General features: G+C 44.5%; 1 protein-coding gene across 6 annotated transcripts in view; it reads left to right on the top strand.

Annotated features, from left to right (window-relative positions):
• The window catches only part of CHL1 (cell adhesion molecule L1 like), a 463,163-nt gene that overhangs the window by 368,704 nt on the left and 77,100 nt on the right, over nt 1-17,359 (top strand). For all 6 annotated transcript variants that reach the window (XM_085624524.1, XM_085624521.1, XM_085624522.1 and 3 more), the window contains 2 exons: nt 5,274-5,398; nt 9,383-9,484. In XM_085624524.1, coding sequence (XP_085480650.1) covers nt 5,274-5,398; nt 9,383-9,484 — 227 coding nt within the window. The remainder of the gene's footprint in view (nt 1-5,273; nt 5,399-9,382; nt 9,485-17,359) is intronic.

Raw genomic sequence — 17,359 nt, 5'->3', positions numbered from 1 at the left:
GGCACCGGGGCTGAAAGGGGATGCAGTCTGCGAGGAAGCCTGTACAAAGACATGAAGTCTTCCATAAACAAATCGAGGCTGAATTCGAAGGTGTGTGTGAACTATTCGAATGCAGTGTAGGCCGGGGGCAGCGGTCAGCAAGGGCCCATAGCCACCTGTCGTTGGCTCGCGATGCACAGAGTTAGTGGCAACAGGGCATTTATCGGTAGTGTTCGATCACCTACGTAACGATGATGCTATTCCCTCCGGGCTGCAACGCGTCATCCTCTCACGCCTCTCCTTGCATGCAAAGATATGTAATCTGCCTTTGAAAAATCAATGTTCAGTTCCAATTCTATGACCTACTCATGCACAGCGTAGGCCGAGGGCAATAGTCCGCGTAGGCCCACAGACACGTGTGGTTGTGACACTATGCACAGAGTTGGTGGCACCACATCGAAGGGAGTACACTGATGTAAACTCTGCAATGAACATATGTACTCTGCCATTGTGTAATCAAGACTCAGTTCCAAATGTGTGACCTACTTGACCGTAGTGTAGGCTGGAGGCGGCAGTAGAGTATGTCAACGAGGAAGGTCTAAAGCTTGCCTGTGTCGTGGAGGCCGTGATGGTCTGAGAGGCTGCCAAGGACATGGCCCTCAGGCTTGGAGCTTGTGCAGGCACGTGGTGGGCCCTCCTTGACCCACGCTGGTGTCGGAAGGTGATCAGTGTGGCCTGGCTGCGCAGGGGCGGGCCTGACGGCTTTGGTGTCCAGCAGGCGGGGGTACGGCAGGCGCACAGGATCGCAGGCAACTCCGCTCACGAGGACGGCGTCGGCCTCGTGGCATGGTGAGTGGCGCTGCCCCGGCAGAGACATTGGGCTTTCCGGAAGAGGACCACGCCCAGGGCTACGTGCTTTTTATTCACACACCTACGCTGGCTTGGCGTACGCCCGGGCCATCCCACTCCTTTCACGTTTATGGGGGGGATGTAACAGGCAACATTTCCGCAAACTCCCCCACTGGCTGGGGTGACATGGTTGCGTCCAATGTCCACTACACTCCATAAACCAGCGGTGTGTGTCACCATGGATATGGGTGTGTGCTGCATGTTGCAGTCTGTCCAGCACCTCTCCGCCACTCTTGGCATTGTGTACTTTCCCATTCATGGGTCACTTGCCTCCTCCACACATGCCTGGTTGCCACCTCTCCCGACATTCAGCTATTGTGTGGTTGGGGTGCCATGTCGTTGATGGATCATGTTCACAGATTGCCCAGGTTACCGTTGTGAGTTATTCTGTCGTGTCTGGTGGTTGGGCATGTTTTTTTGCATGTTGGTTGTGATTTTGTGTCGTGTGCATTGCCAGTGTTGAGAGTTGCATGGTTGTGGAGTTGAGGTGGGTGGGGTGTTCATTTTGTACTTTCCAAGGGACTGTGCATTTCCCTTGGTGCCATCCTGGTAACACTGGGTGCTGATGGACTGTGGGAGAACGTATCATGCACACTGTCGGGTAATTTGCAGGCGACATCGGTGGAGGTTCCACGGTGTTCGATTGTTGCCTGCACATTGATGTGAGACATGTGCTTTCTGTTGCGGTGATTGTGTGCTGTGTCACCAGGGGGCACAGGTAGGACATGTGTGCTGTGGATTGCCCCCAACACGTGCGTGCATCCAGCTATGGTGTATGGTCCTTGCTTGGTCTCCAGCAGATCCTGCGCATTATGTTGGACGTATGGGGACTGGGGTACCAGGCTGATGGTGATGTCCAGGACAGGTGTGAGGGACTGGGATATGGCTGGCTGTGTGACTCCTCCGACTGTGGCGGGTGTTGGTTGGGGGTTGCCAGGGGCCAACAGGTGCAGCACAGCCAGCAGCTTTGTGTGGGGTGGGATGTTGGTTGTCTGCTGTGTTGGTGCCTTCGGCCTGTTGGGCGTTGTTGGTCATGATGCGTGCGATGGTTGTCCTTTTGAGCCTGTAGTGGGCAATGACATTGTCAGGTGTTGGGTCTGTGAGGACGGTGTGTTTCCTGGGGGTTTGCTGTCTTTGTCAGTGCTGCCTAGGTGGTGGTCTGGGGGTGATGGGGGTGTTCCGGGTGCTGTATGGGGTCCTGGGGTGGTGGCGGTGGGTGTTGAGTCCCTCTTGGGTGTCCGGGCCGCAAGACCAGTGGCTCCATGGCATCTGCTTCCCTTCCGATGTGGCTGTGGGCTGGGCTCCCTTTTGTGGAGCAGACTGTGGTCCGACTTAGCACCAGGTCAGAGCAGGTGTTAATTTCCTGCTGCAAACACACCTTATCGCCTGTTTTGTGTTCTTATCCCAGTTCTGGCTGTTTGTTGTGAATGTTGTGGAGTGGTGTTGTCGTGTCTTTTGGCACGGGAACGCCTACTCTGCATCTCATTTGCGATAGTTGCGGGGGTCATCCGTGGCGATGTTTTTTGCGGCTGCCATCACGGTTAAACTGGTGCTGTGGGCTGTTAACACCAGCTTGTGATTGGGGCGATAAGTTTATCGCAACTTTCGGTGCAATAAAGTGCCGTTAAGTCGGCGATAGTTTCTTGTGAATATGGCCCAATGTGTAGAGTATTTGTATAACACTTCAAACAGTAATAAAGTGAAACACCACACAGAAAGGATGTCACCAGAAATATAGAGTGAGTTTAAATAAAGAAAAAAAAGACCAACAGAAAAGAAATCCAATCAGTAGAACCGGAGATGTGCAATTTTAATGAGTTTTGTGAAAATAGTGCCAAGGAGCACTAAGCACCAGCATTGGATATCTTGTCGCACCAGACAGGGACAAAGGGCCATATGTAGGTGGGCTAATACCGGTCGGTAACGGCCGAAAATCAGTAAATTTCCCGTTACTGACCGGTATTTATCCCTTTGCGATGTAGGAGGCTGGATTTAAGGATTCGGTAATTCACTGATTCGTTATTTTAAGGAATCGGTAAATTACCGAATACTTAAATCCTATTTAGGGAGCACTCAAGTGAGCGCATTTTTGGTTTAAGGATTCGTTATTTACCACCAACTACAAGTTGGTGGTAAATACCAAATACCTTTTAAAAAGCAATTTTGTGTTTTTTTAAAAGTGCCATGTGGCAGACATACATGCCCTAAGGGCATGTATGTGCGCCACATGTGCACACATGCACGATTCAGGGGTGCAAGAGGGTGTCAATATGACACCCTGCCACGCTTGAATATGCTCCCCCTATTACCGAATCGGTATTTACCGAATCGGTAATAGTGAATGGCTTCCCACTCCACTCCACTCCACACCATAGAAAGATCACGGTGCAGGCGCTGATAGGCTCGAGAATAGATTATGCCAACGTTCTCTATCTCGGCCTGCCGGAATACCTGCTTCAACGACTACAGGTCGTTCAGAATTCAGCAGCACGTGCTATTTTTGGACTACCTCGTTTTGCCAGAGCTTCGGGCCTTTTGGAATCTCTCCATTGGCTTCCTGTTCGGAAGCGGATAGTTTTCAAATCTCTCACCCTGGCACACAAAGCCTTGTATAGATCAGGAGCAAAATATCTCCAGGACAGGTTGTCTTTTTACCGCCCGGCCAGATCGCTCAGGTCGGAAGTCTTGTTTTTTGCTGTAGTGCCTCGCGTGAAGAGAGCTCGCATTGGTGGCCGCTCCTTCAAATGTTTAGCGCCTCAGCTGTGGAACAAATTGCCAGTGGCCCTGCGTAGCACCCCAGACTTGTTGGCTTTCAGGAAGGGGCTTAAAACCTGGCTTTTTACTTCTTAGTTTCAGGTTCGATTAGGTTTCCTCTGCCCTATTTTCTTTCTGTTTATTTCCGTTGTTGTGTTCCATGATTAGTGTGCATTTTAAAGCGTCGGGACACTCTTTGGAGTAGCTGTACGCTATACAAAACAAAGCATAACATAACATAACATAACATAACACTCATTCCTATGGGCCTTCAGTAAATACCGAATCGGTAATAACGAATTTTACCGAATCGGGAAAATTTACCAATTGTTTACCTGCATTCTATTTACCGATTCTTAAATACCGAATCGGTAACATTCAGAATTTAGGAATGGGTAAATAGAAATTACCTACATATGGCCCAAAGTCACAAGTTCAGGCCAGCTGCGATGGAGCACGGGCTGGCAACAGGAACCCAATTAGGCTTGCTAATCAGAATCCTTCACAAAAAGGAGCTACAGAGGGACAAAATACGCAGGTTGCCCTCCACTCACAACTTTTATATCACAGAAACCTACTCTATATTCTTTGGATAAAACATGAACATCCCCCAAACCCCTTATTAGTGAGAATACTTCAAGTACTAGCTACACGTTGCTGTACTGTCAGGGTGTTCCTATCCCCTTCTTTTACAAGAATATGTCTGTATCTATTTCCTCCAGGAACTATCCTGTGTATATTTCTCACTTCCCACAATTTCTCCCTACCAACCACCAAAAAAGTGTGTGAAAAGGGAGGAGGTGCCTCACGGAAACACCCGCTAGGGAGCTACTGATGGGTTCTCATCAGTGTGCTCCACTTATCATCATCGGCAACCTCCTCACAACAAAATGTGAAAAATTGTGTACAGCTAAATTGGAACATGAAATAGTGAAAAACCTGACCCCCTTTCTAAAAACGATCTAAACAGTCACTGGCACTATTTCCAATTTTAATTACTGCTGTGTGTTTGCTCACATTAAAAACAAGACCTACTGTCGTACTTCTTCGTTTTCATACAAGAAGCCAACATGTTTCATTGCCTATTGATACTTATCGGCAATTTCTTCAGGGCTAGGGGTCAGTCCTCGGCACACTGTGTACTCACAGCCTGATACCAGGTGGTTGCCCCATTATGGCATAACCACAGCCACCTCCTGGGGATATAGTGTACGCGTCCACACACCTCCAATGTCTTTATGTCAGTTGCTCTGCGTCAACCGGACCTAGTCGGTGACGTTAGGTTAACTTGTTCCCCTGCAACTACCATAAAGAGGTACATACACTAAATTCCTAGATCTTCTCAATATTTCCTTTTGCAGCTGTTATTTTGGAAATTTGTGGAATTATACCAGTGAGACTAGAGAGTAGAAGAGGTGAGCACTGTCGAAAAGATCCACTTTGATTGCTTAATCAAGGGCCACATTTTCATAAAATTTGAGATAATATAGCAAAAACTGCTTATGCAAAGGAAGAATGAGGCAAACGAAACTGAGGGTTTCCATAAAACACAATGCATTGTAATATAATTTGGAGCATGGCTAGTATCCCATTTGTCATTCATCTATTCATTCTGTGCTGTGCCCTTTCAGAATCCTTGTGGATGAAGATACCCTGACTATTCCTGGTGTGGCATTGGAGGATCAAGGCGTGTACTCCTGTGTCGCAAGCACGTCCCTCGACAGCACCACGGCAGAAACCCGCTTGGTCGTCCAGGGTAAGAACTACTTTCACTGGGTTATGCAAATGTTGCTTCTGTTCTTTTATGTCCTACTTTTTACAAGGACTAGAATCATCTGCAGTTTCAGCTCGGGAGAAGTCCCATAACCCAATTTAAAGTGATCCCTGTGGTAATCGCGAATGTGATACCCCGCACTCACTAATGCGAAGATGTAAGTACATGCCCGATGCATACTGGGCACAGTTGTTATGATGTTCTGATTTAAAGCTGCCACATGAATACAGTCTTTGGAGATAAACTATGCCTTTGCTTTTGAATGGGAAATGATGAGTCCAAAAAGGATCTGAACATTAGAGGTATTTTATGTAGGGGAAATGCAAATTGCTGCATCTCAATGGCAAACCGTAAATGTAATAATTAGAGGCAGATTCACAAAGATTTTGCCCTAAGTAGGTGTGCTTACTCTTGCAATACTAATGGATTTTCACCTGAATCCCAGGTGAGCACTGTAAACGTCTAAAGCAATGATTTGACTCGTTTCTTCTTTTTTTAATATAAAAATGAGATACAGAGTCCTTACAGTTTTTCTACCATTAGTTGCAGAGTCGTGAGCTGTTTTGTCATGTTAAAATTACCATAGCTTGATCTGTTTACAGTGTATTTTGTCCGGTACTTGTATACTATGACGTGGTATGTTTTAGTATGCCTATGGCCTGATGTAAGAATACTAATACAAGTGCCAATGTTGTTTTACTCATTATCGTATATTTCCACCTAAATAAGAAGAATGTCAATCAAAGAGATAACTGAAAACAAATGTCAGTGCTTTGCTCCTCCTCCCAGGATAAAACGTTGCAGTGTTCCACACAACACTGCAAGCTACCATAGTGCCATGAAACTGTGGCTTACCATGGCTTGGCAACTTTTGTTTTCAACTGGCAACAATTGGAAAGTGTGAAGTGGTCTATGCATATGCAAGTAATTAGGGGGCCACATTGGTGATAGTATAAAGGCTGAACATGCAAGGCCAATGCACAGTGAGAAATACCAAAATGGCGCACACATCACACTTGGCTCATTGCAAACAGATGATGCCCTCAGTGCTGGAGGAACGCTTGGATAAGCGTACTGTAGCCTGAGAAATGTCTGCTTAGGGCGCTTCCCTTTCTCAGCAGCTCTGGAGCAAACATATATCTTGCAAACCCTCAGCATGCTCAGCAAAAGCAGGATCTTTGATGAGAGAGCATTTTGGACCATGAAAGATGCAAATAATATTTTAAGCTCCACCCATAGTCGTAAGTGAAAAATCATTTAAGGAAAACCGAAAGTCAACTTTCTTGTTGCTAGTTTATTAGAACATATACAGCATTTTGCAGCTTCCTGTCAGTGATATACAAGTTACCTGCCGTTAGAAGGAAAACGTTCAATCAAAGACATCTTTTTGCATAGAGCAATGGTCCATAGTATATAACGAGCAAGCAATCATCAAATGAAATAGGTATTCTCATGGTATACCTCTTGCCATTCGAGGTTTCCAACATACTTCATGGAATTCACCAAGATTTCCAAGTGTAGGCCTCGAAACCTGCGAAGGTCACACCTACCCACTCAATGCACTGTTTAGCATTTCACTCACAAAAAACATACTTGCTTCAGTCAATACTTTTTATGACTCACAAAAACTAAAAACTTCATTTGAATCGAAAGAATAGCCACATTTTCGACCTGCTAGCAGTGTCATGTAGTAGAGGAGAGCTGGCTCCATACTCTACAGTTCCGTCTTGTATCAGAGAATTTGTTATTTCTGGTTGGTGCCTTACTTTTTCTTAGCACTGGTTTTCTTTAAACTTTTAACATTCATATGTCCCGTCCCCTGAATGGATGTTATCAGTTTTGTGATATTTTGCTGACTAACGTTTTTTTTTAGCTTTATGTGGATGGATTCTTTAGTAGCGGGTGGTGGGGTGGGGAGGAGGGGTGCAACCAGAGACGACGACAAAGAAAAAATAAAGAATACATTTAACTGAAACAGCCAGCAGCCACTTCTCCTCTGTTTCCTTCTTCTTCTGTCCTGCAGTCCTGGCTGGCAGCAGGAAGCACCCGGCTCCCAGGTTCCCCTGAGCCAATCACAACGCTGCAATGCAGCGTTGTGATTGGTCTGAGCGCCATGGATCAGCACTCGGATGGGCAATGGGAGGCTTTGCATGTTTCTCACCAGGGTGAGTAATGCAGCCATTGGGGAAGATGCAAAGTGCGCAGTACTGTTTGGCCAGCCTGAGAGGGCTGGTCAAGCAGTCATGCCCATTTAAGGAGTGCAAAGCACTCCTCTCAACTGCTGTGATCAGCTCCGCCCGCCCCGAGAGCCATTGACTACAAAGGAAAACTAAAATGATAATAACGATAGTTACTATCATTTTAGTTTTCCTTTTGTTGAGTGCGGCGACGCTCCTCCACCATAGTGGAGGAGCCGCCACTGGAATTCTTTGTTTTAGTTTTGTTAAACGCTTTACACATTTTCCTAATTTAGGCCGGTGTGCTCTGTGTTATAACAGCCAGGGTTTAAATTATGGAACTATGCATTTGACCTTTTGGTATTTGGGACGTATTACTTGGTTACCACACACAATCTCCTCAAATAATAACCCTCCTTTTTAGGTCGAGCATTTAAGACCTCTTGTGTATACTTTAGTATATACTTATATATTAGTATATACTTATATGTGTATGTACTTTGTGGGTTCTGGTGATCAGCCCTAGGACTTGTCTGCTTCTGCTTAGGCACTTTTTTCCTGTTCAACTGCCTCTATTTACTGTCTTAATAAGAAAAGGACCAGTAGAGGTCAGTAAAATACCAGAATTGCTTTCTGCTGAGGGACTTTCTTTTTTAAATTTTTCTGGCAACTGCCTCTGTTTAACTTTCTTGATAGAAAACGACCAGCAGAGGTCAGTAAAATACCAGAACCACTTTAGCATTCCCTAGATTCCAGTCCATAGAAAATGTCTGCCATGACCACCCGTAGACAATAATATTTTCTTCAAATCTTGTATTTTCAGTTATATGACCACCGAAGGCCCTGATTTTATATTAAAAACAGAGCATTGGACTATACCATTTCCCGCTGGAAAGCAATATTTCTCTCCATGTATTCCTGGCGTGTCATGCAGTTTGGTGCTTACTTTCCACCATGTTAAAGAACAGTAGATGTTTCAGTACCCAGGCTAATGTGCTGCATAGCTAAATACATATAAGGTCCCAAAGGCGAGACCGATTGCATTGCAAATGCTTGTTTATTTACACATTTCCTGACTTTGTTTATATTTTTAACATTTGGCAGAATATGCTAATTGAAGAATTTGCTTACATTAATATTTTTGCCATAGCTAACTGTTTTATAGCAGTTATTTCCCAGTAAGTTTTTTTAACCTGAAGCAATTTTCCATTTCCTCTTTTCAATAAGGCATTTGAAATTAGCATATATTACTTCATTGCTATAATCTAAGATAAAAAACTGAAGGACTGTCCATTTCCTAAGAGATGTTAACTATTAAATAAAATGGTGCTTATCACCCGATTAAGACCCTACTTGTCCAATGAGGATAGCATATGTTCTGGGACACAGACTTTTCGTATGGTTACAAAAGATTATTTAGTACGATAACCTTGTGCATATTAAACCTGAGATCACCTTCATAATCCTGAAGGTGTTAAAAAGTTGTAAATGAATCACAGATGAGCTTTAAGAGATTTCAATCATTAAACCGATGATACCTAGATGTAGGCAGTGTCGATGTCAGGAGCTTCTTTATTGTTCTAGGTCATGGAGAGGAGAGGTGCTAGAAGATTCTTTATATCAACAATGATATAGTGGTTTATGATATATCAGTTTATGGATTCATGTAAGGGTGTAATCCCATGCCTTCTCCAATTTGCGGTGAATTTCACTGCACACACATGCAGAGCAAGAGACATATAGGGACTTCTCATACTTTGTTTCACAGATGTGCATTTCTTTTTTGCAGATGTACCGGATCCACCAAGTAACCTTCACCTCTCAGAGAAGCAGAATCGAAGTGTCCGTCTCTCGTGGAAAGCAGGAAACAGCCACAACAGCCCAACGAAAGGTGGGAACTTTTTATAGAACATAATGGAACTTGTTGCAATCAACTACAAATATAATGTTACATTCTACTAAGGTCTATGATATGCTAATAGTTTATTAAACACCAACAACATTTAAAGATATTGTAAGGCATAGACATTTGTTTGGAGAGAGCCGTGGCACAGTGGGCAGAGCGGCTTACTCTGGAGCACGGGGCTCATGGTTCGATCGCCGGCGGCAGCTCAGCTCAGCATCATGTGACTCTGGGAAATAGCTCACTTAGTCTCTCTGATGGCCCTCAGTGCCTTGAGACCCTCAGGGGTGATTAGTTTGCGCTTTACAAATACCGGATATATATCTTTTGCTGACATCTGTTAATATTGTATAATAGTGAAGAACTCACATAAGATGTTTTGGAAATTGGTTCTGGAAAGGATAATTTCTGTTTTTCCCTCTAATTCTTAGCCCTAGATGGAGGCTAGTAATCAGCATCTTCACTTAAGTTTTGATGGCCAGTTAATTCCAGCCTCAATGTTTCTTTCCAAAAGAGAAATTCCTTCAGCGACCTGCAAACCTAAACTAATATTGCAATCACAAATTTAGACAATCAATATGTTTTTGTGTGACAGAATTAAGCCTCACCAGACATGTAAAACAGTTTTATGAGATACAAAGATTAAGAATGGCATATCAAAGTAAAATATAACTTAAAGTATATACACAAACTTTACTATTACGAGACTGTCACAGATATATGACAATTACAGCAACGTATGATAATGAAAGTGTAATATGTTTTTGCTCATGAGCACAATTCAGAAAGGGCACTTGCTAGGAGAGTTAGCAAGCACTATACCTACTGGTTCTGTCATCGGTTGGAAGGCTACCAGTTGAGAAGGTACACTGCAGGGAAAAGTAGAAGGAGAAAACTAAAATTGAAATAATTTTGAAAGTTGCTTTTCATCAGCAGGTAGACATCTTTTAGTAAGATACCTAATCATTGCTATATAATACACAAACATAAATTAGTATTTTACCCTGGTCCTTGCAAGTAGATTAAAGAAGTCCAGTTTAATTGTACAGTCAGCTCAATAGTCTACCCACACTCATGCATCCATCAAGTTAAATATCAGTGAATCAATTACAGCTATCATCATCATCAGCATCATCATGATATGAAGGAACTTTAAGGGGAGGACAATATAAATGGAATGAGTTTCCAAATCTTCAGGTCGGTTGCTATTGAAGAGACACTAAATTTGTGTTCTTTCATCACTGTAACCTAAGTCATTTTCAATAACCGATACATAGTACACCCATTAGACAATCATCTTGTGAATGTTTAATATTCAGTGCTGACTGAAGATCATGGCTGTGAATGATCTCTCTTCATTCCTGATTTAAGGAAACTGTACAGAGTCATTCAAAGGCACATACTATTGAGAATATATTGTACTAAGCACTAGATTTTAGAGAAATCCGTAGACATGAAGTATTCACACACCTAATGGCTTAGGATTCCTTGGAAACATTCTTGGAACAGACTGGCTTGCACCTGAATGTACCCATTAAACAGGACTGGGTGAGTGTCTTCTGCTCTCAGCCAAGCAGGTAGTGGGCTCACTGGTGTTCCACTCAGAGCTGAATATGAGTCATGTGTGTGCCACGTAGAGTACGTTTTTAGCTGATCAACATCAGAGAATCTAAGAGAGTGACATCACCTGCAGGACTAAGTGAATGTCATCTGCATAATGAAAAATTAAAAGGTGAATGACTTGACCATTTTCATCAGTAGAAATAGGTGTACTTTAAGAAATGGTGAAAGAGAGTAGAAATCGTGTACTCTCAATCCCATGGCTTCAGATCTGGTTGAGCGTGATGACATAGTCGGTTATTGCACTCACCCAGAGGGAAATTAATTAACCCATTTTAATGCTAAATCTTGGATAGCGATTTCTTCCACTCTGTTGAAGTAGCACCTGGTAGCTGCCATAGTCTCAGGGCACTGAAACACACCCATGAGCCTCAAAGCATCCAGTACAGTTACAACAACTGTTTTTCTACCAGCTCCTGAGGAAACACTGCCTCTCATTGCTCCAGGCTGAGAGTGGCCTCTTAAAAGACCTGGAACATTTTATTATTTGATGTTCTATCAATTCTGAGTCGGCAGGAAGGGCTCTGATTTCACAAAAGTGAGATTTGCTTTATGGGTTTTGATTACCAATTTTAGGAACTTTGTTCTACTTAAAAGATATATTCTGGATGTTTTGAATAGTCAAGTATAACTGAGAATCTAATCCTAAACTCCGTATAATGCCAAAGTATCTGGTCATAAATAGAAACATAATTTCTACTGCTGGTTACTTTGTGAAAACCTTTCTCACTAAGTAATTGGAACCTTGTTTTTGATCTGTAATTACTGGTAGGTCTGAAAATGTATACTGGCATTGTTAGGTATCTTTATTCGGACCGTGTCAACATGGCCTGAATCTTTGGCTATAAAAAAGTGTGTGTTGTATCACATAGAGAGCTGGGTGCGATTTACAAGCGTTACATGTTTGCAAATCATACAATAAATAAAAAATAAATGAATAATGTCAATGTATGTTAGACGACCTTCGACTGCGGGCAGACAGGGGACAATCGGGCATTCTTATTCTGTTCAACCTGTCTGCCGCATTCGACACAGTGGATCACTGTATTCTGTTGGCCAGGTTGGAAGAAGTCGGGATGGTCTTGGAATGGTTTCGCTCTTATCTTTCTGACAGAAGTCAAGCAGTTTCCCTTTCTCTGTACCAGTCTAAATTTTTCAATATCCACCATGGCGTTCCTCAGGGATCGGCTATAAGCCCTATTCTTTTCAACAGCTATTTGAGACCCTTGATAGGAATTATGAAGGCGCATGGTGTGAGAGTGGTAAATTATGCCGACGACACCCAACTTTTCTTTTCCTTGGAGGGAGACCAGTCGATCTCCTTAGCATCCTTTCATGACTGCATGCAGGATACTGCTCATTGGTTAAGAACTAACTCACTCCAATTTAACTCAGATAAGACGGAAGTCTTATACTGTGCTGTGGGGAAGGTCCCCCCCCTTTTTCGGCACAACTTTTGCCCCCTCCCAACTACGTCTGCTCAGGCGCCAGCTGGAGCAGTACGTCATTTGGGAGTGATGTTGGACGCAAATCTGACTATGGAAATGCAGGTAAATAAGGTGGTGGGAAATTGTTTTTCCCTGATTAAAGCTCTAAGGAAGATCCTTCCGCTGTTGTCCAAGACGGCCAGGGCATTGGTTGTTGGTAGCATCATCCTCAGTAGACTTGACTACTGTAATGCCCTACTATTAGAGGCCCCTAAATTCCTGATTGAGCGCCTCCAAAGAGTCCAAACTGTGGCAGCCAAGTTGGCATTGATGAAACCTTGACGCTCGTCTGGTTCACTAACACTGGCAGAGCTTCACTGGCTACCCATAATGCAGCGGGTTCAGTTTAAGTCTCTGTGCCTGGTCTTTAAGGCCCTCCATGGCCTGGGACCTAGACCTCTTCAGGGGTTCTTTACATGGTATACCCCATCAAGGTGCCTTTGGTCTGCCACCGCTTGTCTGGTGCAAGTCCCGAAAACTCAAAGAGCTAGATCAGGAGGAAGAGCGTTTAGCTCGGCTGCGGCCAAGCTCTGGAACAGCATCCCTCTGGAATTTAGACAGATGACCGATCTGCTACAGTTTAGGAAAAAGATTAAAACATGGTTGTTCCCCAGAGTTTGTTAAATTCTGGAGCCGGCCCGTCAGTTTATTCTTGTTTCTTCCCCCCACTGCCTGATGAGGATTCACGTACTATCGCCAAGATACCCGTTGGGGTGATAGCTGCGCTCTACAAGTACCGTATACAATACAATACAATACAATACAATACAATACAGTATGTAGTGCAAAACTGACTGTTTATTAGCATTTTGAGCAGGTAATGATTTGGACTAACTGTAATTTGAAATTTGGTAGTATTATCTAAAATATTTCCTTTTAAGTTTGCCTTGCCTTTTCTTTGTGCAGATTGTACAGCCTAGTTAGGTATTTACATTTCTGTATGTTTAATACTTACACTGTTAACAGATGATCTAATTACCAGGTGGTGTTGAGAGTGGTCTATGGTAACTGTATTTAGCACTGCTTGAAGTAGCGCTCTATGCTATTGTCAGACTGTCTTCTTTTGCCAAATCTCTGCTAAATTGATCTTTCTGAAGTGTGGTGTCAGAGTTTCACTTACAGTTAGATATTACCTGTCAGCATTCAAAGAAATATTGTGGAGAATGCAAGGGTTTACCTTGGGATTTGAGCCAACAATTTGTTTGCCATTCGTTCGCTTTCTTGTCTATCACTTTGTTTCTTATTCTGTGGCCTTTCTTCCTCTGTTAGTGTTTCTCTGCCCCTTTAAGAAAGTGGGTTACTAGTTAAGAGGCATAAAACCTTACTCAATCAGCAAACAGCACAATTCTTGTTAGTGTGACATCATATGCAAACCCAAAATGATGATGATGATGATGGGGATTTATAGAGCGCGTAGTTACCCGGAAGCATCTCAGCGCTAAACCAAAACAGAGAGACCAGTGCGGGTACCAGAGAAATAGTTAGAAATGATTAAGGAAAGAGGTGGGTTTTCAAGAGTTTCCGAAACCGCAGATGGCAAGATTCAGCCCGTAGTTTCAAGGGGAGGGAATTCCACAGTTTAGCTGTATTTACCGAGAATCGCCGTCCTCCTGTGCGTGCCTTTTTTACTCTGGGCATAGTGACCAGGCGTTCATGATCTGAACGGAGTGGTCTGTTGGCTTTGTAGGGTACGATTAAGTTCTTTAGAATGGGGGGCCCCTTACCCTGCAACAGTTTGTGTGCAATACATAAGGATTTGAATTTTACCCTTTTGCGTATCGGAAGCCAGTGCAGCAGTTTAAGTGTTGGTTTAGCTGACATTCTGACTGAGGTGCCCGTGAGAAGCCGTGCTGCAGCATTCTGGATCTGTTGGAGTTTGTTAAATGTGGTTTCCGGTGCACCCAAGAAGATAGCGTTACTATAGTCCAATCTGGACAGGATCAGTCCTTGAATCAGCAGCTTCCTAGAGGGCTGCGGAAGAAGTGGCAGAACTTTCCGAGCCGATCGGAGGAGGCCAAAACAGGCACCTGCCAATTTTTTTGCTTGGGTCTTACATGAAAGATCCTGTTCCATCCAGACCCCCAGACTTTTGATCTAATTTTTTGGGGAGGGGGGCTCCCCCAGACAGGTGGGCCAGATGTTCGGAGGCAGTGTGGACCCTTTATGCCCTAATAGCATAATTTCGGTCTTAGACCCATTCAGTTTTAGAGAGGATTCACAATCCAGGTATAAATTTTTGATAGGCAGGAGTGGAGGGCGTCCGGGGGCGTCCTCAAGTGGGGAAGCCTCTGACAGCACTGTCCCCTTGGGTATCGTCGCCCTCAGTGCATGGGTAATTTGAAAATACCTGAAGGTTTCAGATTGTGGCCTCCGGTATTCTTTCTGTAGGACCGAGAAGGTCTTGATGTCCCCCCTCCCAAAGATCACCCACCCTAGAGATCCTGATCGTGTCCCATCTATCAAAACCTGCTTGGTGTGTTAACAGTCCCAACCTCTTTGAGTTACACAGAGGGTTCATCAAAGTGAGTCTGTTGTGCCAGCCTAGCGCACTCGTTCCCTCCTGCCAAATTTGGAGTGTTGTGGAAGTCAAAGTGCGGAGAGAACCTACAGCCCCTACACCATATAGTGCACTAAGATATCCACTGGTACCATATTATGATGGTCCATCAGATATGCAGGGTCATTCAGGGGTTTGTGTACCCAGTGGTTGATTACTGTGAGTTGGGTTGCCCAGTAGTGGCTTCAGAGGGAAGGGAGTGCTATACCTCCGTCGTACCTTCCCCTGATCAGCTTTGCTAGTGAGATCTTCGCTGCCCCCCCGTCCCACAACAACTGTCGTAATGTCGTTGGGGTACAGAATTGGGCGTGTTATGAAGCACATAGAGGAACCTGGGCCGTGCCCTCATTATAAAATGTGCCGCTCTATTCAAGAGGGACAGAGGCAGCGAGCGCCAGTGTTGAATATCACTCTTCAGGCGGTTTAATGGAGGAGCCAAATTATGTTCATGAAATCTTGTGAGGTCTCTATTAATGTATATTCATTCCCAAGTATCGGAACCCATTTGTTTCTATCCGGAGTTGGCACCCCCTAGGGAGTGTGGGTTGGCTCCCTGCTAGGATGTATATCACTGATTTTCCACAGTTGATTGTGTGTCCTGAGTACTTGCAGAATAGGTGAAATGTATGCAGCATCCTATAGATCGTGACCCTCCGGTTCGCTACGTACATGAGGATATCGTCTGCATAGAGGGAAATTTTACTTTCCCACTCTGATGTCCACCGTGGTCCACGAATCATAGGGTCTCCCTGGATCCACGTCGCCTAGGGCTCTAGTACCAACGTGTACAACAGCGGGGACAGCTGGCATCCCTGCCTCATTCCCCTCCAGAGCTCAAACACTCTGGATACATTCCCGTTCACCGAGACCCATGCCAAGGGCTTCACATATAGGAGTTTAGTCCATTTTAAAAATGGAGGCCCAATGCCCAGTCTCTCAAATTCTGTATATAAAAATGGCCACTCCACCGTGTCAAATGCCATGCGGACGTCTAGCGACACCACTAACCCATCTCCCTCAATGGTTGCAGCTCTGCCTATTACCGTGTGCAGCCGCCTAAGATTAAGGGCTGTGTTGCATCTTGGCAAGAGGCCCGACTGGTCAGGGTGGACCAAGGAGTGTATCACTGGGATCAAGCGGTTTGCCAGAAGTTTAGCCAGGATTTTTGGCTCCGCATTCAAAAGGGTGATCGACCTGTACAAGCCGCAATCATTAGGGGGCTTACCAGCCTTCGGAATCACTGCAGTGCTCGCTATTCATTGATCCCTAGGAAGCATCCCATTGTCAAAGCTTTCGTAAAACATATCGTGCAATAGTGTAGCACTTTAGTAGTCGTTATTTTGTATAATTCAATTGGCAGACCATTTGGGCCACTAGCTTTATCTGATCTAAGACCTCTGATCGTCTTAGCCATCTCAGACTCTGTCAAGTCTTGATCCAAGAGATCCCTATCTTCCACTCCAAGTTGCGGTAATTGGAGAGTAGCCAGTAATTTCTGTGATTCAATGACCGTAGTGGCGGAGCCTGAATCTAAATGTGCTCATAATAGTCCACAAATGCGTCAGCAATTTTGCTCCCTACCCGAACTATGATTCCATCTCCTCTCCTCACCTCTTGTCCCCACCTGGAGGCCTCTGATTTTTTATCTAGCCATGCCAGCAACTTCCCCACTCTGTCCCCCACCTCGTAGAGGTTTTGCTGTATCGGCCGATATCTGGCTTTTGCTGCCTCTTCAGCTATTGCCTTGAACTCTGCCTTTTTGAATGCCTGACAGTGTCCCACCCCAACCTCATTACTGGTAACCAGGAGAGCCTCCAGAGCCTGGATGTCTCGTTCTATTGTGTCTAACTGAGTGTTTGCACGTTTTTCACAATTAAAGAGATGCCCTGACTTCTGATCACTGCTGTATATGCCTCCCAGAGGAAGCAGGCTGAGTTTACTGTTCCTTTATCCTTGGCAATATATTGATCCGTTGCTTCTTGGATCCTGGGCCTAATATGAGGGATTTGAAAGTACCAGGGATTTATCCTACCCAGTTGCGCTTGTCATGGTTCTACAATTTCCTAATGAATGCAGGTTGGAGAGTGGTCTGAGATCCCACAAGCCAAATGATAAGCCTCTCCGAAATGGGTTGTCTGTTGGGCCAGAGTGAACAAATAATCAATATGTGACAAACTACCATGCGCCCCAGTGCGGTAT

The sequence above is a fragment of the Triturus cristatus genome, chromosome 9 (assembly GCF_964204655.1).
Source record: "Triturus cristatus chromosome 9, aTriCri1.1, whole genome shotgun sequence".
Taxonomy (NCBI): domain Eukaryota; kingdom Metazoa; phylum Chordata; class Amphibia; order Caudata; family Salamandridae; genus Triturus; species Triturus cristatus.
Note: the sequence above shows the minus strand (reverse complement) of the source record. Positions and strands in the feature narration are given on the sequence as shown.